General features: G+C 41.4%; 1 protein-coding gene across 1 annotated transcript in view; it reads right to left on the reverse strand.

The window, feature by feature from the left end:
* Nucleotides 1-256: 256 nt before the first annotated feature.
* Nucleotides 257-27,297, reverse strand: part of LRRIQ3 (leucine rich repeats and IQ motif containing 3) — a 61,838-nt gene continuing 34,797 nt past the window's right edge. The window contains exons 6-9 of the mRNA XM_063427224.1: nucleotides 26,558-26,644; nucleotides 8,509-8,641; nucleotides 5,950-6,664; nucleotides 257-890 (exon numbers count right to left, since the gene is read on the reverse strand). Coding sequence (XP_063283294.1) covers nucleotides 698-890; nucleotides 5,950-6,664; nucleotides 8,509-8,641; nucleotides 26,558-26,644 — 1,128 coding nt within the window. The 3' untranslated portion in view covers nucleotides 257-697. The remainder of the gene's footprint in view (nucleotides 891-5,949; nucleotides 6,665-8,508; nucleotides 8,642-26,557; nucleotides 26,645-27,297) is intronic.

Below are 27,297 nucleotides of genomic sequence, written 5' to 3' on the forward strand. Positions count from 1 at the left end.
TGAACCAGGCGATGTCATCAGGCAGGTGGTCAGAAGTCCGGAACTCAAATGTAACAAAAATAGAACTCGCTTATAGAAGTGTGATCATTTTTTCAGTAATATTTAGATATTATCAATGATAACTAAAATGAAACAGGAACATAATTAATTTTATGATTTCAAACAAATCAAACATTTATTGTGAAACAATACCTTATGTATGAATATGTGTATATACACATTGTTGTGGATCGAGAAAGGGTTTTCCTCTTTTTTACTTTTTATCCCTTTCTTTTCTTCTCTACCACATTCCCAAGTTTATTTTTCCCAAAATGTTCACTTTGTTATAGTTTGAAAAATGTTCAATAAAAATTCTTCGAAAAGACGTTACAAATATACAATGTATGTGTATGGCACAGTCCTTTAAATTCTTCACATAGCAGCACTTTAAAAAATTATTTGTAAACTGAATATGCAGAAATTAGTGAATAAAAATATGATTTAGAATAATTCATCCCCTCTATGTAAATAACTGTATCCGTAGAATATGCACAAACATCCATAATAGCAGGTGCAAAGCTGTGTCTGGCAGATAAAACAGGTGACAGGTTAAATTGCTTCAAGGCAATTACTGTTAAACAATACATATGCCATTTTATCAGCTGTAAGTAACATTTTACAGTGATCAAGATGCTACTGTATACAATTATCCCTTGGCTTAAATATTACACATTGTCTTGGAAACAGGTTGATTTACAGGTATTTTAAACATAGGTGCTGCGGTAACTTGTTGAACCTTTATACTAGCAACATGACCACAAGCCTCCTGCAATCTATCCAGAGCATTTTCCAGAACAACTGAGTTAAGTGCCTCTTTTTCTGCAGAATTTTCAATCTGTAGAGTTAGACGCCTGAATAAAAAATCAAAAGGAAGAACTATGTTAATTGCATTCCGTCATTTAATCAATGTTACACTCTGCCTGTTATACACTGTACTCTTGGAACAATAGCTCTTTAATAGTTTAAAAGGATCTGGCACAATTTTAATTTTGTTTCTCTATCTTATTCTGCTAAATGCTTTCGTTGGTTTCATAAAATTCAGCCAGAAAACATGTTTACCGCGTGGTTTGTGCCTTTTGTCAAATTGCACCTGCTATAAAAAATGGCACGTGTGCCTTTAAAAAGCAAAGGTTTAGAGCTGTTTATTATTTTAGCTAAATTGGCAATAGATTTTTGCAGAAAAGCATATATTTACTTGTGAAGGTATAATTGCTATCTCTGCACCTTCAGCCACAAAATTAAAACCACTGGCAGCTAGGTGAAGTGAATTACGTTGATTATATCATCACCTGTCAAGGGGTGGGATATATTAGGCAAAAAGATCTGAGTGACTTTGACAAGGGACACATAATGATGGTTAGATGACTGGGTCAGATCATCTCCAAAAACTGCAAGTTTTGTGGGATGTTCCCAGTAGGAAGTGGTTAGTACCTACCAAAAGTGGTGCAAGAAAGGACAACCAGTGAACTGGCATCTGAGTCATGGGTTAGACTTTTTTTACACAAAACTTCTACAGTAGCTCAAATTGTTGAAACACTTAAAGGGACACTATAGTCACCTGAACAACTTTAGCTTAATGAAGCAGTTTTGGTGTATAGAACATGCCCCTGCAGCCTCACTGCTCAATCCTCTGCCATTTAGGAGTTAAATCCATTTGTTTATGAACCCTAGTCACACCTCCCTGCATGTGACTTGCACAGCCTTCCATAAACACTTCCTGTAAAGAGAGCCCTATTTAGGCTTTCTTTATTGCAAGTTCTGTTTAATTAAGATTTTCTTATCCCCTGCTATGTTAATAGCTTGCTAGACCCTGCAAGAGCCTCCTGTATGTGATTAAAGTTCAATTTAGAGATTGAGATACAAAACTGCTTTATTTAGCTAAAGTAATTTAGGTGACTATAGTGTTCCTTTAATGCTTTCCGTGATAGAAAGGTGTCAGAACACACAGTGCATAACTATTTGCTGCGTATGAAGAATGCCCATGATGACCCCTATCCACCACTGGAAGTTCCTTCAATGGGGACGTGAGCATCAGAACTAGAGCATGGTGCAATGGAAGAAGGTAGTTTGGTCTGATGAATGTTTTCTTTTAGATCAGCTCGATTGTCAGGTGCATGTGTGTTGTTTACCTAGCAAAATGCACTATGGGAAGTAGTCAGGTCAGCAGAAGCAGTGTTATTCTCTGGGCAATGTTCTGGTGGGAAACCTTGGGTGCTGACATTCATGTGGATATTACTTTGACACTTACCACCTACTTATATATTGTTGCAGACCATATACACCCCTTCATGGCAATGTTCGTCCCTGATTGTAGTGGCCTCTTACAGCAGGATAGTGCACCCTGCTACACTGCACAAATTGTTCAGGAATGATTTGCGGAACATGACAAAGAGTTCAAAGAGCATCTGTGGGATGTGCTGGAACAACAAATCCGATCCATAGAGGCACCACCTCGCAACTAGCAGGACTTAAAGGACCTGTCTGTTGCTAATGTTGTAGTGATATTTACCACAGGACAAGTACAGTGCCCTGTGTGGAATCCATATTTCAAGCATCAGATTTGTTTTGGCAGCACAAGGGTGCCCTACCTGATATTAGGTAGGTGGTTTTAATGTTGTCGTTGGTCAGTGTAAACCCTCAGTAAGCCATCATTAAGATAAGGGTTCCACAATGCATGCAAACACAAATGTGTATTCCTAATGGCCATTTATATGACCGGCCCCCACCTTCAGGGAGAAAAAAAGTAGTTTTATTTACGCTTTCTCCCTTGCTGCGTTGGTCTCTGCAGCTGGCTCTGCCTCCATGGAAGTTGATGATCTCAGATAATCCAATGCTTTCACATAGGAAAGCTTAGGGATGCTAGTCCACAGCCGTGGCAAAATGCTGCCCAGCACCAATCACATGATCTCTCTATAATACCATTGGATATTAAAAGCCTTTAGAGGGACTTAAACCCTGCAATGAAAACATTGACAGTCTGCAGAATGGCAATGTTTTCAGCTGCATGGTTAAAACCGGGTGGTCTGGGTGCCTAGAGTGTACCTCTAAGAGCAGCATTGCGTGTTATGGTACAGTAAACCAAGCAAATAATCAGATACCCAAGGGAACACCACTTAGGATCTATGCACCAGTAAAGACACTCCAGCTGTGTCTGCAGAGCTCAACCCTATAAATTATGAATAGAAGGAACCCAAAAAAAAAATGAAGTCACTCAATTCACAACAAAGTGGGTGAGTGAAAGCTGGATAGTAGGTAAGTATCTTGTTTAAATAACTGTTAAGTTTAGCTGGACCAGCACTAAATGTACATAATGGTAGCTTTATTAGACTGCTTGTTTTAGCCTAGGATTTGCCATGTCCCCAATCTTTTTTTGTTCTTTCTTTGTCCCTGACGAAGGTGTACATGCTAGTGCACCGAAACACGCGTCGGGCGTTATGTTCTGAGTGGTTGTTGGGCACCTATCACCTATGCACTTGGGATGTATAAATTTAATATAGACATGCAGCGTTTTCACTGATTTTATTATTTTCTCACTCTTTTTATTCTGTCTCTACTAACTATCTAGCTAGCTTACCAGGGAGAGAGGCTTTTTATATTACTGTCCTACAAACTTTCTAATTAACCTTTGTTAGGACTGTATATTACTCCTTATTTATTGTGTCTATTGGTCTCGAACAACTCCACCAAATATACCCCGGTATATTTACGTTAATCTAGATTGGGGACATGGCAAATCCTGGGCTAAAACAAGCAGTGTAATAAAGCTACCATTAGTTTAAGCAATTTACTGGATGACCCTATACTCCCATTATGAGTTAGGGGAGAAGCCTTATAAGGCTAGTTATTTACCTATTTTGTTTCTAGTTTAGAGACACATGAGTGTGCATGTATATATATTTATTTATTTATTACTGCTATTTATAAAGCGCCAACAGATTCTGCAGCGCTGTACAATTAGTTGAGAAACGTACAACATACACAGACAAATACAAGAGGTAGAGAGAGCCCTGCCCGTAAGCTGATATCTAGCCATTGGAGCTCTTTTATACAAAGTGCTTGGCTAGATGGCCCGTGGACTTACAATCTAAAGGATCTATATACAAATTTAGTGCTGGTCCAGCTAAACTTAACAATTATTTAAACAAGATACTTACCTACAATCCAGCTTTCACTCACCAACTTTGTTGTGGTCTGCATGACTTAATTTTTTTTGTTTCCTTCTATTATAGTACAGTAAGTAGAAAAACTGTCAATCATTATTACTGTACAAAGAAAGTCTCTCATCTATATAACTTCACTAATTTTCAAAACTGTTTTTTACATGATATATTATCTTACTCATATCCGCCTTTTAAGTGTGATTTTTCCCTCGTTATGCAAATGATATGTAAATGAATGACCCTTTCAATGATAAATATCAAGCATCTTATACTCCTCTTAGAGATTTCATTAGACCCTGCTAAGGAGGTTATGTTCATGAATAATACCAGCTGTGTTTATAGTAAAGAGGTGAGGAGGTGATTTCCTTTGTCCAGATCACCTATCCACCATATCGTAAAAACACTCATAAAATGAAGCCCAAATTAACAAAAAACTCTTATCAATGTTTAATTTTGGTCTTGGCTCACATGTTCTCGGGATCTCCTTAAATTTCATAACTCTGAGAACAAATCATTTTCTCCAGGCAACTGGATACCCAGTGACTATGTAAACGTCCACAACTGCCGACCTACAATGTGACCATCTCCACACACTCTTTAATTCACAATCTCTTCTACACTTATAGTGCCCTATCTCACCTGCTGCTTTTTTTCCATTTGATTATTGTTGAACATCCAATGACCCAACATTCCAGATGACCCATACACACACGGAGCCCAGATACATCATTGCCTGGTGTCTACGCCTGTTTCTGAGGTTTATTGTTTACAATGTTGATCTGGTGTAATTTTTTAAAATGAGCATGACAACCTCTCCTTCATCCTACTTTCCAGCATGCAGTTCTAATATATTTCAAACCTAGATAAGATACCTGGATCCTTCATCCCCTCTCTTGCAATTTACCTGTTCCCTACCACTGATTTGTCTGGGACTGGAGACATCAAGGACCACTCTGCCACTGCAAATATAAAGAGCGCAACCTAGTGGAGACCCAGTGAAGCCCATGTAGCAACAAGAACCCTGGGAGAATTCTGGAAGCGGGCCTACTCCCGAATCTACTTTTATGTTCATATGATATGCCAGAATATAACAGATACAAAGTTATTCAATGATGACCACTAGTCAGTTCAAAGAGAATTTCAATTTATGGTCAAAAAAGCTGAAAGCTTTAAATTTGCAATTCATTTTGAATTCATGTTGAATTCTCCCTTTAGTGAAAAACCCTGATAATTAAAGGATAAATAAATCAAATATTAACCCCTTAAGGACCAAACTTCTGGAATAAAAGGAAATCATGACGTGTCACACACGTCATGTGTCCTTAAGGGGTTAAACCTGGGTAAAGTTTATATGCAGAGTTATTCACTGCAGGGAGAATTGAAGGGAATTCAACAGGAATTTCAACTTTAATGTCAAATTAGCTAAACTGGAAATGTTCTATGCTTTTCAGCTTGGCTACCTTGGTCTTTAATGTAAAATTAACTTTGAATTCCCTTCATTTCTTACTTTAGTATATAACACTAAAAAAATTACTTTTTGAATATCTCTTGACATGAGTCTATACATTAGATATCATTTTGTGTCCTTTGTTTGCCTGCAAGCAATGTACGTCATGTTTTAAATAAATGCTGTCTATGTTTTAAAAGAAAACAAGTGCTTGGTAGTGAAGGGGTTAATATATATATATATATATATCATTTTTTTAAAGAAAGTAAGAAGTTGATTCCCTGAGGCATTTTTGTAAAGTACCTGTGTTCCTTAAGGCTCTTTAGAAGTGATTTCTGTTTTTCTTCATTTTCTTTCAAACTCTGTACAAATCTGATCTTCTCTTTTGTTTTCGCTCCACTTTTCAGCATTCTATCATGTTTTAAAAGGGTGTTTGACACAGACGTATGCTGTGCATTAAATTCTTTTACAAATGAATGTTCAGATGCTTTTTGTTGCTTCTCCTGAGAGAACTGTTTCTGCCTCTGCTTTGCTGTCTTGATAAAGTTGAGTCGAGTGAGCTGGTTCTGCTCAATGTCTTGCTGAAAAATGATTGAGTCTTTTTCATTTTGTTCTTTGACATGCTTCCTTTTCTCTTCATGAAATCCCTGAACATTAGATTTTGCTTGTATTTTATTGTTATAAACCTGCATGACTAAATTCCTCTTCTTCATTTGAATATCATATTTTTGCCTGTTCTCATAAGCTTTATCAACTGCATACAATGGTTGCATTTTCATAGCATCACCAGTTTCCAAAGATGATGAACTTTGCTTTAAAGTCTTTACTCGATGCGCAAGTTGCGCCTTATCTTGCACAGTGGAATGAAATAGTTGAATAGATTCACGAATATCTCTTGCTGACTCTTCATTGGCTGCTAGCAATTCTTTAGAACCATCTGACTCGTAGACGGTGGAACTTAATCCCAAGAGTCTAAATTGGGTGTTATCATTTTCTTTTGTACCTGGCTCTGTATGATCTAAAATAACACATTAAACAATATGTAACCACCAAAAAGTCCATACTTATCACGTTTTAATGAAAACTATATTTCTATCTAAAAAAAAAGAATGTAAAATAAATTGAACATACTTTTCTCCCACCTGACATGAACTCTTAGAGCTTAGAATTCATAATCAGATGTGCATTCATGTTATGATATTAAAAGTTTTGTGGTGAGTCTCCTATCTTACACCTCTAGTCAGGACAATGTCATCAAAGGCCAGATCAACAGTTTATATTTTATCACATAGAGTGTTTCTTTTTTTAAATGAATTACTACATTATCTTAAAAAAGCAACATAGCAAAAAATATACTGGTTTAAAGAGATACATAACGGGTTATTAGAAATAAAATAGTCTCTGCTATAGCTTACTGCAGTAGATACGATGCAGGGACTTTATAGATATAGGACTATTTTTTATTTAATCAAACCATTTTCGAAGTATTTAAGAACAACCTGCAATGCCAGAGTACCCTAATCCCTCCCACTCTGCTTGAGACATCATATGAGGAAGTGCAACTTCCTCATTTTGTGCCCAAAATATTTGAAGTAGTCGGTGGAATTTGACCATGCCAAATCAAAGTTGACTCTTTCAGTGCCTCCATAGTAACACTACAATGTTTGCTAAATTTGGTAATGCCAAAGGGATTTGCAGAACCGAAAGATTTGTTTTGGTTTGCTTCTCTTCAGTTCGTTAATTTTCTAATTTTGGCTCAAGTTATTGATTCAGAACAAATTTAAAAAAAATTGGAACTGTAACAAAATTCAGATGCCGTTATTCCCGATTATTCCAAATGATACCAAATTAGGTAGCCATGTACTAAACAGCTGAAAGGTTCCTGGGCCTGTACTGCTGACCCTCCTCTCCCACCCCCAAACCCCCCACCCCCACACTCAGGTGAGTTTAACACCTGAGTTACTCGGAGTGTCACTAGGGATATTTCAGTGACTGCACTTTGTCAATATAGTAATAGACAAAATATTTCAAACTGACATTTTGATTTAAAAATATATTTCCTTCTGATATTTCCCATCGCTTTGTCACATAATATTCCCTCATATTCTCATATATATATATACAGTGAGGGGAAACAAGTATTTGATCCCCTGCTGATTTTGAAGTTTTTCCACTGACAAAGAAATGATCAGTCTATAATTTTAATGGTAGGTGTATTTTAACAGTGAGAGACAGAATAACAAAATAAAATCCAGTTGATTTGCATGTCAATGAGTGAAATAAGTATTTGACCCCTTCGACTTAGTACTTGGTGGCAAAACCCTTGTTGGCAATCACAGAGGTCAGACGTTTCTTGTAGTTGGCCACCAGGTTTGCACACATCTCATTCCAGCCTTGTGTAGGTCTACAATCTTGTCCCTGACATCCTTGGCCATGGTGGAGAGTTTGGAATCTGATTGATTGCTTCTGTGGACAGGTGTCTTTTATACAGGTAACGAGCTGAGGTTAGGAGCACTCCCTTTAAGTGAGTGCTCCTAATCTCAGCTTATTACCTGTATAAAAGACGCCTGGTAGCCAGAAATCTTGCTGATTGATAGGGGATCAAATACTTATTTCACTCATAGACATGCAAATCAATTTATAACTTTTGTGACGTGTTTTTCTGGATTTTTTTCTGTTATTCTGTCTCTCACTGTTAAAATACACCTACCATTAAAATTATAGACTGATCATTTCTTTATCAGTTGGCAAACGTTCAAAATCAGCAGGGGATCAAATACTTTTTTTCCCCTCACTATTTTTCTTTTGCATTTAATGTTTTATTTGTGCAATGGATCATGTTGTTTTTGGAAGGACACAAACCTTTTTTTGGTGAACTAATAGGATTGATTGCTTTGATTTCTTTTATTTTGTTATCTTCTTTAAATACTTCTATCTTGGGGGCTGTCAATTTGCTTTCAAGATCACAATTAATAGCTGCATCCGGCAACACCTGCTAAAAATAACAAATTTATTTTCATTTTCAAATGTCTTACACTGTATATGTTGGGAGAATTGGACATCTCTGTGTATGTTACATTGTCAGGGCTGGATTTGCCATAAGGCCACCGAAGCCACAGTCTCAAGGCGAGAAACAGGAGTGGGCAGCCCTGCTAAAAAATGTGCATCTTTGGACGACTCTTGTCGTCTGGAACCCACGGTAGTAGGTCCTCTCTTCCCCACCCCCCACAGGCAGCCAAAGGAACTGCAGGAGAATGCGCTGAGATGACATCATAATCTTGCGTGCCCTCCTGTACCACCGTCTGCCTACAGTTACAGGAGAACAAGTCATTGACTAGGATGGGGCACGGAAGAGTATAAGTAAGCAAAGGGGAGTCATTGGTGAATGGGGGAATATAGTTTGAGGCAGGGGTACAAAACAGCAGAACAGATAAGGGATGGAGAAAAGAATATGGGTAAAAGTTAGGGATGGTTGAAAGAAGATGCAAACAAGTGAGGTATTGGGGATGAAGAGGCGTACAATTGACAAGAACAAGAAAGGGATGGGGGTAATGAGAAGATTGGAACAAGTAGAGAAAGAGAGGGTTATGAGTTCTTGAAACATAACATGGGATCTGGAAACATAGTACACTAAGACACCCACACATACACACTAAATCCCCACACATGCACACTAAAACTTCACACAAATTTAGAGGGACAAAGGTTTAAAAATAAAATCAGGAAGTATTACTTTACTGAGAGGGTAGTGGATGCATGGAATAGTCTTCCAGCTGAAGTGGTAGAGGTTAACACAGTAAAGGAGTTTAAGCATGTGTGGGATAGGCATAAGCAGGGGCGGACTGACCGGTCGGGCACTTCGGACATGGTCCGAGGGCCCGGCCGGGAGGGGGGCCCGCCATCAGGGGGCCCGGCCGCCCCTTTAAATGCTGCAGCCGCCTGAGCGCTCTCTTAAGAGCGCTCAGGCGGCTGCAGCTTCTCACCTCCCCTACCCGTAGCGTGGCCGAGCTGCTCTGCGTCCGCGGTGCCGACCGGATTGATAGGAAGGTGCACACACACACTGAGTGTGCACCTTCCTGTCAGTCCGGCCGGGTACAGGAAACAGAAACTCCTGTTCCGCGCGGAACAGGAGTTTCTGTTTCCTGTACCCGGCCGGACTGACAGGAAGGTGCACACTCAGTGTGTGTGTGCACCTTCCTATCAATCCGGTCGGCACCGCGGACGCAGAGCAGCTCGGCCACGCTACGGGTAGGGGGTAAAAAGAGAGAGGGAGGGAGGGAGGGGAGGAGGGAGGGGGGGGGGGTTAAAAGAGAGAGGGGGAGGGGGGGTTAAAAGAGAGAGGGGGAGGGGGGGTTAAAAGAGAGAGGGGGAGGGGGGGTTAAAAGAGAGAGGGAGGGGGGGTTAAAAGAGAGAGGGAGGGGGGGTTAAAAGAGTGAGGGAGGGGGGGTTAAAAGAGTGAGGGAGGGGGGGTTAAAAGAGAGAGGGAGGGGGGTTAAAAGAGAGAGGGAGGGGGGGGGTTAAAAGAGAGAGGGAGGGGGGTTAAAAGAGAGAGAGAGGGAGGGGGGATTAAAAGAGAGAGGGAGTGGGGGTAAAAAGAGAGAGGGAGGGGGTTAAAAGAGAGAGGGGGGGTTAAAAGAGAGAGGGGGGGTTAAAAGAGAGAGGGAGGGGGGTAAAAAGAGAGAGGGAGGGGGGTTTAAAAGAGGGAGGGGGGTTAAAAGAGAGAGGGAGGGGGGTTAAAAGAGAGAGGGAGGGGAGGTTAAAAGAGAGAGGGGAGGTTAAAAGAGAGGGGGGATTAAAAGAGAGAGGGAGGGGGGGTAAAAAGAGAGAGGGAGGGGGGTAAAAAGAGAGAGGGAGGGGGGTAAAAAGAGAGAGGGGAGTAGGGGGGGTAAAAAGAGAGAGGGGAGTGGGGGGGTAAAAAGAGAGAGGGAGGGGGGTAAGAAGAGAGAGGGAGGGGGGTAAGAAGAGAGATGGAGGGGGTAAGAAGAGAGAGAGGGGGTAAGAAGGGAGGGGGGAGTAAGAAGAGGGGGAGGGGGAGTAAAAGAGGAAGGGGGGAGTAAGAAGAGGGGGAGGGGAGAGTAAGAAGAAGGGGGAGGGGGTAAGAAGAGGGGAGATTAAGAAGAGAGGGGGGAGTAAAGGGGTAAGAAGAGGGGAGGGGGGAGTAAAAAGAGGAAGGGGGAGTAAGAAGAGGGGGGAGGGGGTAAGAGGGGGGAGGAGTAAGAAGAGGTGGGAGTAAGAAGAGGGGGAGGGGGAGTAAGAAGATGGGGAGAGTAAGGAGAGGGGTAGGGGGGAGTAAGAAGAGGGGAGAGTAAGAATGGGGGTAAGAAGAGAGTGGGAGTAAGAAGGGGATAAGAAGAGGGGGAGGGGGGGTAAGAAGAGGGGGAGGGGGGAGTAAGAGGAGGGCAATTGCCCCCTCCCCTGTCCGCAGGCACCGTGCGGGCAGCCGGCAGGGGAGGGTGGAAGAGAGGACCCGGGAGCTCAGCCTGCAGCTCCTCTGGGTCCTTCTTGCGCGAGCACAGATCGTTGCGGTTACCACGGCAACGTTACGGCTCTTGCAAGAGTAAACTCTAGCCCTGGAGCTACGGGCTAGAGTTCACTCTCAACACTGTGACCACCAGGTATTCCTGGTGGTCGCAGTGGTGAGAGTGAACTTTAGCCCCATAAACACACTGCCCCCACACACCATACACATTCACACACTGCCCCCACACACACCATACACATTGCCTCACACACACACACACACACACACACACATACACTGCCCACCCATACACACACAGCCCCCCATACTAACATTGCCACACACATACACAGCCCCCTCGATCACACATTGCCCCACACACCCTACACATTCACACACTACACCCCCTCACACACACTGCACCCCTTACACATTGCACCACTGCTCCTATACCCTACTACAGCCTCATATCCCAGCAGACCCCAGGTAAGTTGTCAAACTGTTCTTAAACGGTTTGACTACTTACTCTGGGAGGGGGGCCCGGCCCTCCTGGCACCATAACGACTACACAGAGTAGTAGTGGTTATTGTGCATGGATTATTTCTTTAAATAATCTACGAGTGCCCCAGTAGCCAGCAAGCCAGCCAACCCACAGGCCAGCCAGCCCACAGGCTGGCCAGTAGACAGCCAGTCTACAGGCCACCAGTTAGGCTTAAAGCCAGCAACCCCGCAGCCAGCAAGCCACAGCCTGCCAGCCGCAGCCAGCAAGCCCACAGCCTGCCAGCCGCAGCCAGCAAGCCCACAGCCTGCCGGCAGTAGCCAGTAAGCCCACAGCCTGCCAGCAAGCCCACAGCCTGCCAGCCGCAGCCAGTAAGCCCACAGCCTTCCAGCAAGCCCACAGCCTGCCAGCCGCAGCCAGCAAGCCCACAGCCTGCCGGCAGTAGCCAGCAAGCCCACAGCCTGCCAGCAAGCCCACAGCCTGCCAGCCGCAGCCAGTAAGCCCACAGCCTTCCAGCAAGCCCACAGACTGCCAGCCAGCAACAGTAATTAAGGTAAGAGGAGCCAACTTGGCCTAGGTATCAGCTATGTTGTGTTGCTATATTGTGAATAGGAACCAGAGTGTTGGAGAGACCCCCCTCCAGGCCCCATTAGACTCCATTGTAGTCTCTAATGGGACCCGGAGGAAATTCTTTCTAACACACTCTCTAAAGGACACTGAGATAGCCTCTGCTAGAATGCTCCCCCCCTCCATGGCCCATTAGCCCTCAATTGTAGTCTCTACTGGGGCCTGGAGGCGACTGTTTCCAGCAGGGACACTGAGATGGCCTCTGTTAGAAAGACCCCCTTCCAAGCCTGTTAGACTCCATTGTAGTCTCTAATAGGGCCTGGAGGGGATTCTTTCTAACACACTCTCTAAAGGACACTGAGATAGCCTCTGCTAGAAAGACCCCCCTCCATGGCCCATTAGCCCTCAATTGTAGTCTCTACTGGGGCCTTGAAGGGATTATTGCACTTTTGTTCCTTGTGTCTAAAGATTGTGTAGGGTGTGGCTGGAGGCGGTGCATGGAGGCGGGACATGGGTGGCGCTTGCTGCGGAGTATGGGTGGGGCCTGTAAGGGGGCCCTTGATTTATTTTGCCCGGGGGCCCTGAGGGTTCTCAGTCCGCCCCTGGGCATAAGGCTATCCTAACTATAAGATAAGGCCAGAGACTAATGAAAGTATTTAGAAAATTGGGCAGACTAGATGGCACCACTAAATACACCCATCATTCAAATGGAGTCACTAACACTTCAAACAAATATGCTCCTACATACACATTACCATTGAACCGCCCCGACAGCCACATACCCAAACTGATTATATTCCAATATCCACCCAGTCAGATAGTCCCATCTCACCTCCCAGTCATACCCACTCACCCTGTCACATTCACACACTTGGTCACATAACATGTCAACTACTCCCATCCACCTTGCACATTTTGCCATCCAGACACCCTTCTTGTCATATTCACCATACAGTCATACTGCAAACTACTTGTATCCATCTTTTCAATCACGCACTCCAAACTAGTCACATTCATCCATCCAACTAAACCAAACTTCATATATATGATGGACAGAGCAGCATTGAGGAAACTGGCCTCGAAGCTGCAGAGAACATGAATCCGGCCCTGCACATTGTCTCTGCTGTACTTTGCCTAATGCATGTACACAAAGAAAAACATCAATTGTCAAAAACACAAAGGCACAATTAGCAACTGGCATACACAAACTCATAATCACCATTGATTACATTTATTGCTGTGCAGAAATATAAAAGTGATTATTACAAAGGCTGGTTAGTTCCTGATGTAACACCATGACAACAATGATTTTTGATTTGATTTTTTTTTCCTTTTAGAAAATTGTTCTCTAATTTACTTCAATATAATATTTGTTACAAAAACATGAAATAAAAAGAAATTATCACTCATACATTTTATTTTTTGCATTTCACTGAAAATACGTTTTAACGATCTATTGTTGGAATTTTTTTTCCCATACATTGATAGTATTATGAATCTGTTCAGCATTTTTTTTAAATACATTTTTATTTACCATATGAGTAAATGCATACAGGTGTCCAATGATATAGTATAATGCATACAGGTATACATTTTATTATTAATAGGTATACAGTGCCTTAAAAACATGTGTACATTGCATAAATAGCACGTATACAGTGCATCAATAAGAAGGTGTATGAGTATGAGTTAGACAAAGTCATACGTAAACCCGTGACTAACATCTGACATGATCACTATCAGTGGCGTCGCTAGGGGGGGCAGAGGGGGCCATGGCCCCCCTTACATCATGCTGTGCCCCCCCTTGGGCCCCTCCAAATGCCAGCAACTTGCTGGCCATTTTATTCCCTCGGGCTGTGACAGTCTGTGACAGCACGAGGGAATGCTGGAGAGAGGAGCTGGAATGGTGCTGGGGGCTGTCTGTGGCCGGAGGGAGCACTGACAGGCTCCCTGGCACAGGCCCCGCCCCCAAACGAAGGCCCACCTCCCGCACATAAGCCCCGCCCCCGCCGTTAAGCAGCAGCCCTTGCTGCTGCCGCAAAGGCTAGAAGATGTCGTCTGGCCCCCAGCAGCAGTTAGGCTTGATGTGCTCAGGTGTGTGTGTCTGTGTGTGTGTGTGTGTGTGTCTGCTAGTGAGGAAGCTTGTGTGTGTGTGTGTGTGTGTGTCTGCTAGTGAGGAAGCGTGTGTGTGTGTATGGACTCAGCAGTCTGTGTGTGTGTGCATGGACTCAGCAGTCTGTGTGTGTGTGTGTGTGTATGGATTCAGCAGTCTGTGTATGTGTGTGTGTGTGTGTATGTATGGACTCAGCAGTCTTTGTGTGTGTGTGTGTATGGACTCAGCAGTGTGTGTGTGTGTGTGTGTGTGTGTATGGACTCAGCAGCCTGTGTGTGTGTGTGCATGGACTCAGCAGTCTGTGTGTGTATGGACTCAGCAGTGTGTGTGTGTGTGTGTGTGTGTGTGGACGCAGCAGTCTGTGTGTGTGTGTGTATGGACTCAGCAGTCTGTGTGTGTGTGTGTGTGTGTGTGGACTCAGCAGTCTATGTGTGTGTGTATGGACTCAGCAGCAGGGCCGCCATCAGGGCATGACAACCATAACGGTTCGCTATATATATGTGCACAGAGGGCACCCTGCTACCTGTACATTGCAGAGGGGGGCCCAGCAGCACACTCTGTCCTCCTTTCCAGCTGCTCTCTGTCTAACTTTCCTGCGCCCTGCAGCCGCCAGAGCGTTGCCACGGGTTACGATGGCAATGCTCCGCACAGCATGCAGGCCTGTCTCGCGAGAGTTAGTCAGAGAGGAGCTGGAAAGGAAGACAATGTGTGCTGCTGGGCCCCCTCTTCAATGTACCGCGGCTGGCTCCCTCCACCATGCCACTGGACCAACAGGGAATGCGATCTCCCCCCTCCCTGGCACAGTAAGAACCAGGGAGGGGGGAATAAAATTGAAATATACACACACAAAAAAATACTCCCCTCCCCCCTATTTTACACACACACTGAATCCTTACAAGCACACTCTGCACTACACACACACACTACATTCACTAAACGCACTCTGCACTACACACACACACTACATTCACTAAACGCACTCTGCACTACACATACATACATTCACTAAACACACTCTGCACTCACTACAAACACTACATTTACTAAACACACTCTGCACTACACACACATACTACATTTACTAAACACATTCTGCATTACACATACTCACACTACATTCACTATGCACTCTCTGCACTCACTACAAACACTACATTCACTAAACACACACTACATTCACTAAACATACTTTGCACTACACACACACTACATTCACTAAACACACTTTGCACTACACACACACTACATTCACTAAACACACTTTGCACTACACACACACTACATTCACTATACACACGTTTCACTCACTACACACTACATTTACTAAACACGCTCGATACAACACACACACACATTACATTCACTAAACACACTTTGCACTAATCACAAACACACACACTGCATTCACTATACACACGTTGCACTCACTACAAACACACTACATTCACTACAAACACACTACATTCACTATACACACTACATCCACTACAACAACACACACTCTGCATTCACTATACTTAACTACATTCACTACACACACACACTGCATCTAATGCATGCATACAAACATTATATACATTACCCAACACATACAACCTGCATCCACTATACACACCGAATCCATGACACACATACTGCATACACTATACACACTGCATCCATGACACACATACCGCATCCACTACACACATTCTACATCCACTATACACACTGCATCAATGACACACATTCTACATCCACTATACACACACACACAGTTCATCCTTGTGGGCAGACTCGGGGCTAGCCCCTGGGGCCCAGATCTTGATCTGTGTCAGGGGCCCTAAAATTTCTGATGGCAGCCCTGCTCAGCAGTCTGTGTGTGTGTGTAAGGACTCAGCAGTCTGTGTGTGTGTATGGACTCAGCAGTCTGTCTGTGTGTGTATGGACTCAGCAGTCTGTATGTGTGTATGGACTCAGCAGTCTGTGTGTGTGTGTGTGTGTGTGTATGGACTCAGCAGTCTGTATGTGTGTATGGACTCAGCAGTCTGTGTGTGTATGGATTCAGCAGTCTGCATGTGTGTGTCTGTGTGTGTGTGTGTGTGTGTGTGTATGGACTCAGCAGTATGTGTGTGTATATGGACTCAGCAGTCTGTGTCTGTGTGTGTGTGTATGGACTCAGCAGTCTGTTTGTCTCTGTGTGTGTGTGTGTGTATGGGTTCAGCAGTCTGCGTGTGTGTATGGACTCAGGAGTCTGTGTGTGTGTCTGTGTGTGTGTATGGACTCAGCAGTCTGTGTGTGTATATGGACTCAGCAGTCTGGGTGTGTGTCTGTGTGTGTGTATGGACTCAGCAGTCTGTATGTATGTGTGTGTGTATGGATTCAGCAGTCTGTGTGTGTGTGTGTGTGTCTGTGTGTGTGTGTGTGTATGGACTCAGCAGTCTGTGTGTGTATATGGACTCAGCAGTCTGTGTGTGTGTATGTGTGTGTGTATGGACTCAGCAGTCTGTATGTGTGTGTATAAATCAGCCTGTGTGAATTCAACAACGTCTGTGTGCATTCAGAAATCTGTGTGTGTGTATGTATTCAGTGTACTGTGTGTATGTACTCAGCAGTCTATCAATAATTACAAATTTTATTCCTGTGAGTTGTTGTGTAGGAAGGGCCCCAGTGCACTGCTTTGCCCGGGGGCCCTTAACGCTGTTAAGATGGTACTGCTTGTGTGTGTGAGTGAGCTTCTATTTAGTGAGCATGTGTGTGTCCGTGAGCTTGTCTTTAGTGAGCTTGTGTGTGTCCCTAAACTTCTTTGTAGTGAGCCCTGTGTTTTTACAAGTGAGTTTGTCTGTAGTAAGCTTGTGTGTGAGTCAGAGAGTTTTGTCTGTCAGTAAGCCTATTTGCGCATGTCAGTGAGCTTGTGTGCTTACTGTACAATATATACATATTGACTTGTAGAAATGGCATACATTTTTTTTCCAGGACTGCTTTGGATTCTCAGTTTGGCTCTGCCAGCGAGTGCGCTTTACCGCTGAATCATCTGTGTGAGCTGCCGCACACTGTTACACGCGTCTGGGAGCTGCTGTTGACAGGTACTAGTAGTCTAGAGATTGGGACATGGGGTATATGCTCAGCTATCTGTATACTATAGTGCTGTTATCTGTATAATACAGATCTGTGTGTGTATAATATCCCGGGATAGTCAGTGTTCCTGTATAGTGCTGCTCTCTGTCTTGGGATATTATACACAAACAGCCTGTATTATACAGAGAGCAGCACTATACAGGGAGCACTGACTGTCCTGGGATATTATACACACAGCCATGTATTATACAGAGAGGAGCACTATACAGGGAGCACTGACTGTCCCAATTTATTATACACTCAACCCTGTATTATACAGAGAGCAGCACTATACAGGGAGCACTGACTGTCCCAATTTATTATACACACAACCCTGTATTATACAGAGAGCACTGACTGTCCAGGGATATTATACACAGACAGTAATTGATAGCTGTGCTGCAAAATGTCCTTGGAATTTTTTTTTTAAATGTTGGCAACACTGGCACTGTATCAAAGGAAATGTGTTTGGTTTTTAATAATCCCTGGTGTAAAATAATGAATCCTCCACCAGGGATTATAAAAGAAAAAACCCAACACATTTTGTCGGAGGCGGGGCTTACCATGCGGCAGGGGCGGGGTCAAACTGCGGCGAGGGTGGGGTTGAATGTGCCCCCCTACTTTTGTCCCTGGTCCACCATGTGCCCCCCCTAAAAATGAATCCTAGAGACGCCACTGATCACTATACATTGTATTGCAGTTACTAGTTGGAGAAAGGGTGTCCTGTAAATCAACATTGGAGTACCGGTGTACCCTATTCAGGCAAACATTTCTCACTATCTGCCATATCGGTGAATAACGCAAGTGGTAGTTTTAGTATATAAAGGTAAAATTAAAAATTTAAAAAAAAAGTCTGGTTTGGCCCTGAAGCAGGGAGAGGTGAACCTGTTTAGTGGTCGGTAAGTGGTAATAAAGTTAATCAATGTTTCTGAAATTTGGACATATATAACACTGAGGGGTTTTGCAGGATCTATATCAGCCGTCATGTCCATAGTGCTCCAGGTGACTTAGCTTCCGCTGAACATTAAGTGGAGATTAAGCTCTGGGGGAAATTAAGGCAATCTCGTATTAAATGTATTGGTATTGCCCAAAATAAAGTACCACAGGAAAAGGAAAGAAAAATACAAATACAAAAACAAAAAAATATATTACATGAGAGCTCATATGTCTATCCCATACATTACTCATGCAATGCCTGACCTAGTTTTGCAATCCGTTACACTGGGTTCACCGTACTACCCGTGTCAGAGTTTAGCCAGTATTTTTACTGCGATTTTGGAGTATTTGTCCCTGTGCCCCATGGCTGACCAGTGCAGTTCATCCAGACCTTGAGGTTGTTATCCCCATTTATCCATTGGGTTAGAGTAGGGAAGGTCATCTGTTTCTATAGGGTAAGGATAAGGTCATTAGATTCTCCTAGCAATAACCACAACAGCTTCTGGTTATGTATGCCTGGAAACAAATGTAGCCATCCCAGAAATATTTGCAAGGGTGTAAGTGTAGTGATGGTGGGGAAAAGCTTATTGAGGAAATCTATTATTTGTGCCCAGTATGGGCGCAGAACCGCACAGTGCCACCACAGATGGTATATGGAACCTTCACCACTGTGGTACTGCCAGAATAGGCTGCTGTATCCGGGGATATGTTCGTGTAAGCATTATTATAAAATGTTTCACACATTGCTAGGTTGACTGAGGCCTGCATAACCATGTTCAGTATATACACACCCAGTCACCATCCACAATCTGAATGTGTAGCCTCTAATCCTTACATGTTTTTTTGGATAATAGAGTACATATGATAAAGAGGTTTGTTAACAGTTTGCATCCCTACACATACATTCTCAAACAAGATCAGGGGCTGGGTTGCCAATTAGTTGCCAATATTTTATGAGTAAAAATTTGCCAGTTGGAAATAGCGGAGATTCTCAAGCAGATAGGTGTGGGTAGCCTGGCTTTGATCTTTTTAATTTATTTTAAACCAAAAATATATATATATATAGCTAGCATGGAGTTTCTTAAAGGACACTCCACTGACCAAATAAAAAAAATAAAAAAAACAGTATTTAGTAAATATACCCCCAATAAAAAAAAACATGCATGCATTTATTTATGCATTATTTAATTGAGGTTTATCTAAAAAAAAAAAAACGGAATGTAAAACTGCGGATCTCTTGTCTGTTTCCCTTGCAAGCCCCCTTCTTCTAACCCCGCCCAGACTTTCAGTGCCAGTACAATCACAGACTTCCCAGCACAGCTCAATGAAAAGTCTTTGGACGGAAGGTGTTCTTGGCAATTGTCTGTCTCCTGAGTTTAGCTGCATTGAACTAAGTCAGGAAGTAACAGAGCCTGTTGTCTGATTGATAGCCAGGGCGGTGTAACAGGTTTATTTATAAAGATGCCAATTTCTATTGAAATCTGCCATTTTTGTTAAAAAGCTAATATGCTTTAAGTGTGTGGAGTGCTCCCTTGAGGAATGTTGATCCTTATAAAGTTAGTCAGTATAAATCACAAGTTTTGAAACCTGATGACATGCTTCAATCCAATACTTTTATTTTTATATTCTTTATTTTATTGTGCATGAACAATAGAGATAGGCAGGCAATGCCACAATAGCTATATTTACAATCCATTACTTTTAAATGATAAATGTCACCATCAGTTTGCAAAACCTGATGCAATCCATAGATGGCCACCTCCATTGTGAAATCTCCCAGTGACAAACAAGGCATTTTACTAAACACCAGATTTTGTACAGATGGACAAAATCACTTGCGGATCCAGGGGGGGCAATGGGGCAATTGCCCCCCCCCTCCCCCCGAGAATCCGAGGTTCTCCCTCTCCCCTGCCGGCTAATTCAGGGCTGGCGCTGTCCAAGCGCCAGCCCTGCAATGTGCCTTCATGGACCGGAGGGGAGATCAGAGATCTCCCTCTCTGGTCCACAGGCACTGTTTGCTGGCCGCCGGCAGGGGAGGGAGAGAGAGAGGACCCGGGGGAGCTCAGTCTGCAGCTCCTCCAGGTCCTTCTCTCGCGAGCACGGAGCGTTGCCACTTCTCTCACCACATGGACCACCAGGGATCGAGAAATGTCCCGCCTCCTCCCTAAACAAAGGTAAGAAGGGAGGGGGGACATTATGTATATTTAAAAAAAAATAATAATAATTTTATCAAATTAAAAAAAAAAATTAAAAAAGCCCCACATCCTTATCACACACATACCCTACAAACACACACATACACTGCCCCCACACACACACACATTGCCCCCCACATACACATTGACCCCATACACATACACTGCCCCCACACACACACATTGTCCCCCACATACATAGAGTGCCCCCATACACACACATTTGTATTCTATTTTTCTATTGATGCAAAAAAAACTATTGGAAGCAATGGCAAATTGTGCCACAAAAAGAGAAAAATAAAAACTTTCTTTATTGCATAATAGCAATAAGATTTCTCATTGGATAAAAAAAAAAAATCCCTGTTCACATACAGATTAATTTATATGCTTGAATATCCTTATTTTCAAAAAATATGTACATGCATTTAAAAAAAATCTACAGAATCTGATAAGATATTTTTTTTGCATAGAATTCCACATTTTTATTATTCTTACTGTAAAGAACTGTTTCGTCTGCTGTAAGTAAAAACTCCTTTCTTCCATTCTCAATGGGTGACCTATTGTATATTCCTGCTAATAAACAGGTTAGTACCTAGTGGTGTGTGCTGACCCTCTATATATTTGTATAGTGCTATTATGTCCCCTCGGAGTTGCCCTTTTTCTGTAAAGAAAGCAATGCTAATTCAATTGGTTTCTATCAAACCTATTCTAAAATTAATTTCCATATGCAACTAAAGATGGGCTTTTAGAATAAGTGTGTGCAAATAAATTAAAACGCTTTTTACTTGGGGGTCTTCTCAAGTGTGTCTGCTTCATAAAGGCGACCTGGAGTTATTTTTGGACTCCTTTGAATAAATGAGTTACCAGTTAGAGATTGTTTTGATTTCAAATGGGATTCAGTATATAAGACGGCTCAGTAAAACAGAGAGGAGGATTATTTTATCTAAGCAGCCTGCAGCTTAGTAAATCCACATCCAGCATTTTCTTAGCTGACAAAGATCCAAGAAAATAACACCAAAATCCCCCCCCGATTCTTTAAATGTTAAATTCCGATGCTAGTTTTGCTATATGAGAACAAAGTAAAAAACACCCACTTGACAGTTAACATACATAAGTCATACGGTAAAGTCTGGGTTGATTTTTAAAATGTAAAATGTACGTCTTATACATTATACCACCAGCCATCCCTCTCTAGCGATCAATCAGTTAACCTTTTCATCCACCTGGGATAACATAAGTAGGTGAGGAATCAGGCTTCATATGCTCATATCTTGTTTTCCTATGCTGTAAAATTGGACCGTACAATTTCTTATTTATTGTAGCTTTATTGTTCATGTATTGCAAAAAATGCTCTGCTTTGCTAAACAGTGCAGATATTTAAATTCCGGAAGCTTAACTAGCTATCCCATAATGGATTCTGCATGTTCCTAATCTATTCAATGCTGTATAAATGACCTGGCGCTGCAAAGAATTAACTGCTAGAAATGTATTGGAAACGAATTGGAATCTGGTAATGATAATCTGAATACTCTGTTTAAATAGCAAATAATGCACATTCAGTTTATCTGAAGCAATGGATAGCAAGATGGAAATATAGTCGGCTTGCGGGAAAATTCAGATATCATCGTAGGATAAGTTTTTTTTTGTTTTTTTTATGATGCTTTGTATAATGCTAACCAATAATAATTTTTTCTAAGTCTGCAAAATAAATCATAAAGCTGGGATTACTCAAGTGAAGAAAAATGGAAATGTACAATTGTTAAATTTAAAAAAAAACTGAATGGTTATTAGCATATTTTCAATTTGAAATTCTTAAATGGTTTTTACTCATTTTCTTAATATATTCTAGTGCTAACAAGCAGAGTTTTTTTCTAAGGATAAGAGGAAAATGCCTAAAACAGGAATGAACCAAGAGTCACTGACTCTTGTGAAGGGACTTGTCAGTGTCCAAAATGGACTTATCTAAATTACTCTTCCTTTTAAACATCTCATTAGCCTCTCTTTAAATTCTGTTCCATTTATATGCCCCACCCCTTTCACAACAAAGGGCGTCATGGGAAACAGTCCTCAAAAATCGAGGGACGTTCACAATCATCATGTAATACACAAAAAATAAAATGTGTTAATATTTATGCTACCGTTATATGTCATTATATGCCATTGTATTGCCAATTGTATTGTTTTTGAGTTTTGTACTTTCATGGGGTGGTTACACTGAAATACACAATGTGGGAATTTTAGCAGTAGGGGTTAGGGGAGTGGAAGGTCAAGCGAAATAACCAAAGCAGCGGGGGTTCCTACAGAAGAGAACAAGACAGAGTTCATACTCACAGTCTTCTAGGGGGAACCACTTGCTCCAGTTCAGGGGGAGTTTTTATTTGATCATATGGTTGTAGGTGAGTTTGGAGTAATGTCATCCCATGGAGAGATGTTCACGTTGGAGAGATGATCACCCTTGATTTATCCTGGCAGTTGGGGAGCCCAGTATCTAGTTTTTGTAAATACTCTAGTTTAATTTTGTTAACTATGTTCTTTTTTTTTCTTTTTCTTTTTTTAGTTTTTTTTAAATCCATTTCCTTTTTTTCCCTATGTCGCTGTGCTAGCTTTCCTAAGTTGGAGGATGGCATGGATCTTGATCACGATGGGGTTCCGACTTTCAGATGCTAATAATCCCAAACACATGCAATGATGACAAAAAATGTTCATGTTAAATGCGTACACTCCCCACAGAAGAGAAGATTGCTTCTTGAGGAACTGAAGGAGCTCACAGAAGACAACAGGAAATGCAAGTCTAGAACAATTTCCCTTACAGATAACTGTTATAACAGGACTTTTTCCTCCAACAATCTCCATAAACACAACAGAATTGCAAATTTCAGATAACCAATACTGTTCAGGATCTAGGTGGACATTTTATCTTAGTGTCAGGAGTTATAGGGTCAGGCAAACTTCATCTACTTAATATATATGCCTCTAATAGCCCAAATAAAACTTTGTGGGAAAAACTGGGTGAACCTTTTAGTCCACATATGACATATCTCCTGTTAATAAGAGGAGACTATATTGTGGTACATTGCCTGGCGGTCGATATGAGTGTTATACTAGGATTATTACTGTCACGTCCCCCTCGCCTCCGTACAGTGTGGCCGCATCCGATCGCCGCGGTCACACTTTTAAAAAATAAATTACTTAACGGAGGCAAGTCAGCTTGCCATCATGGCTCTCCACAAGGAATATTAAACTCAAAGTCCCTAGCATGAAGTTTGCACCCAGGTTTATTGGCCCTTTCCAATTATGCATGTGTCCTATTCTCTGGCTCTCCCCGCCTCTCTGCGAATTCCTAATACATTTCATGTATTCCTACTTAAGCCTCTTATCTGTAACAGGTATATCACCCCTTCTGTCCCTCCCCCTCCTTTGGTTGTTTCTGGACAGGAGAAGTACCAAGTCTCCTCTATAATAGACTCCAGGTTTTCTCACGGGTCTCTGCAGTATTTTGTCCTGTTGATCGTTCTTGGGTTTCTGCTTCAGGAATACATGCGTGCCACAAAATCTGCTCCTTCCATGCCAGGTTTCCCCTCAAGCCTCAACTTAACTCCAGAACATTTCATATATATTTTATTGTTAGCTTATTATTTAATTACTCTCTTCTTTTATATATTGTTTATTTAACATGTTATGTGTCTAATCTTAGACTGATGCTTATTCTGGCTAATTTGTAAACTGTATTTCTACCTCTCTTAAATAAAGAATTAAAAAAAGAAATCTAGAAAAATAGTCTCAAGTAATGTCATACCCCCCAACATTGGATGAGGGACACTGGTGGGGCAAGTGGCACGATTGTTGGTTGGGATGTAAATAGGGAGGGTCAAGTGACACGAAAGTACCACTGTCTCTGCCCAAAGGGAGCAGACCCACCCGAAATCACTCAGATGTCTCAGTGTTCCCTGCAGGGTCCTATTGCCCGGATTGTAGCACAAGCACTTCTAATGATTCACTCACTCTACACTTTTTGGGGACAGCTACCTTGTGTACCCAAATGCAAATACCGGTAAGTAAGGATGGTGAGAAAGGACCCAAAAAATCAGAACTGCCCTGCCAAAATCGGGATAGTGGAGAGGTACGTAATGATGATTATCCATAAAACTGCAGATACTGGTGATGCACACTTCCCATTCCAAACATCCTAAAGAGGCTGATTTCCTTAAAATATGTGTATGCAAGGGGTGTGGCCATACATTAATTGAGTAGGATTCGTGGCATTGTACAATAGATTAATTGAATGCACTTCAGTTTATTTAACACTAGTACTATTTAATTTGTCTCCCATGTTTGGAATTAGTTTTGGACCCACTGATATTGGGGTACTGTGAATTAGTGGTGGGCTTAACACAATATGGTCATATGGTGGAACTGAATCCCCATATTTGTCTTCTTAGATAGGCGATTTTAAGTAGCCTGATAAGATTTATAAGTGTATTTTTAAGTGTGTTCTGTAAATTAATCTGTGTTATGTATGAATTTCGGTCACATCGGCAGCACCACTCCTCCAGAATGCACATTCCAGGTGTGCCACCTATCCTTTTTTATCTTTGCTAAGTTATTTTATTTTGTAATTTTATTACTTGTAAATATGTTGGTTTCGCTTTTTAATTTTATATTTTTTTTGTATTTCCCTTGGACCTGATTTATAATATGCCTGTGAGTTGAAGCGCCTGTCACTTGACCTTGCATGCACTTAGAGAGGACATTGGAAGAAAATACCCTATTAATGGGAGGGAGCCACGCCAGGATACCACACTATCCTTATATATGATAGTGAATCTATATGGCTCAAGCTAGGGTCAGATCTCCTTTCGTTATCCCCAAGCATAGACCTTATTATATGGTCCGACCATACCCCTGTAGTCTTTTAATCAAAGGAAGCATACTTATATAGAGGGACAGAGACATGACATCTTACTGAGCAAATTTGATCTATATCAGAGGTTACCAACAACTTCAGGAACATACTTAAGTAATTGCAACAATGTTTTCAATTGAATGATACAAAGGAAGTACACATTGACACGCTTTGGTTAGCTCATAAGGCTTGAATTTAGGAAATGTTCTTTAAACACACTGCAGCCTTAAAGACAAATTGGTTACATGATCAACAGCTACTGCTGGAGTATTTGACACAAGTTAAGATCCTCAACAAATGAACTCCTCACACGGCTTCTTGGCTACTTTTCGTAGATTGCAAAATATGTTCAATGTGCACTATGCACAGCAAACTGGTTATATTCTCATGTGACAAAAGTGTAAATATTATACCCAGGGCAACTCTAAACAATTAAAACAAAAGCAACTGAAATCCAAGATTTCATATATTTTAGAGCTGGTCAGAAGCTCTTTAACCTGAAACACATACACTCTGCTTTCGAAAAAGTTTACTCCAAACTATATAACCTACAACCACAGAACCCACATAAACAAAAATGGATAAACAGGACAAAGCAGCTAGGACATAGAAAATATGGCAATTAATTTAATTGGTCATGTGATATAATGTTGGCTTGTGGAAAAACAAATCATAAGTGGATCTGGGTTATTAATTATCTCCCTCGGGCCACGGGCCACCTGTGTTTCACACTTGCTTTTATCTTTTATTGAATACTCTAACAATTCACTTTCAACAGTTTAGATCAATCCCACCCCTTGAGGCAATGAGGATTTGAATGTTGACCTTTAGCTCTTCGATTTGTCATTGATATGGGGATTTTACAGGCCTCCATTTTGATAGCCGCGCTGTGTAAAATTGTTTGTAAGGTCAAAGGTGGATAATACTGTAATAGAAGATTGGAAATCTAAACCAAGTTACAAGTCTTCCAATGTACATCAGCGGTAGAACAATGTACAACATTGTACAAACACGAGAAAAAAAATTGAATTTTACAAGGCATCTAAAGATTCATTTTCACTGTTCAAATATCTATGTAACAATTAATTACTTTAGCCGAAGCATTATTTTTTTTTATTCCAGTTTAATTGTAGGATCTTACCTGAAGAACATTCTTCTGCAATTTCCTTAAATCTACAGTGATACGCTTTATTCCAGGGTCAGAGGCGTCATTCACACATTCAATGCCCTGTTTAAATATTTATAATAAAAATATGAAACAAGGATTATTATGGCAAATATGAGAACAGATAAAATTTGGGTTACATGTACATTAGAAATCAGGGTTTTAACAAAGGTTCTCATATAATGTGCATTTATTTATCTAGCAAGGATACATTCAAATATATAATGCTTTTGGGGAATATTTAAACTTAAATGTCCCATGCAGCTAAAACACATGGTCATGTATAACTATTTAAAAACATCTTTTACCTCTAATGGTTTACTGAACATAAACTTAATACAGTGATATACACACTGTTTTCCGATCACAGCTATAGGTGCAATCAATGCCTAAAAGATGAAAGCAAAATATGTCTTTTCAATTTTTTTTTTGTAAATCAATGTTTTATTGAGAATACATATATGAACAGAGAATGCACACCAAAAAATCATACAGAATTAATATCTTGCTTTAATAAGCTAATATCCAGTTTACAAATATGATATACATATACAGGCTAGACAAAAAAATCCACATCAAATATTTATCACAATTCCACAACCTGATAGGGCAGAAACACAAATACAAAGAACCCCCCAACGTTTCGGCACCTCCTGGATGCCTTAGCAAGGGCGTTTATATCAAACACTTACCACAAGCCCCTTTTATATACTGCT

This window comes from Pelobates fuscus, chromosome 7, assembly GCF_036172605.1.
Source record: "Pelobates fuscus isolate aPelFus1 chromosome 7, aPelFus1.pri, whole genome shotgun sequence".
NCBI classification, from domain to species: domain Eukaryota; kingdom Metazoa; phylum Chordata; class Amphibia; order Anura; family Pelobatidae; genus Pelobates; species Pelobates fuscus.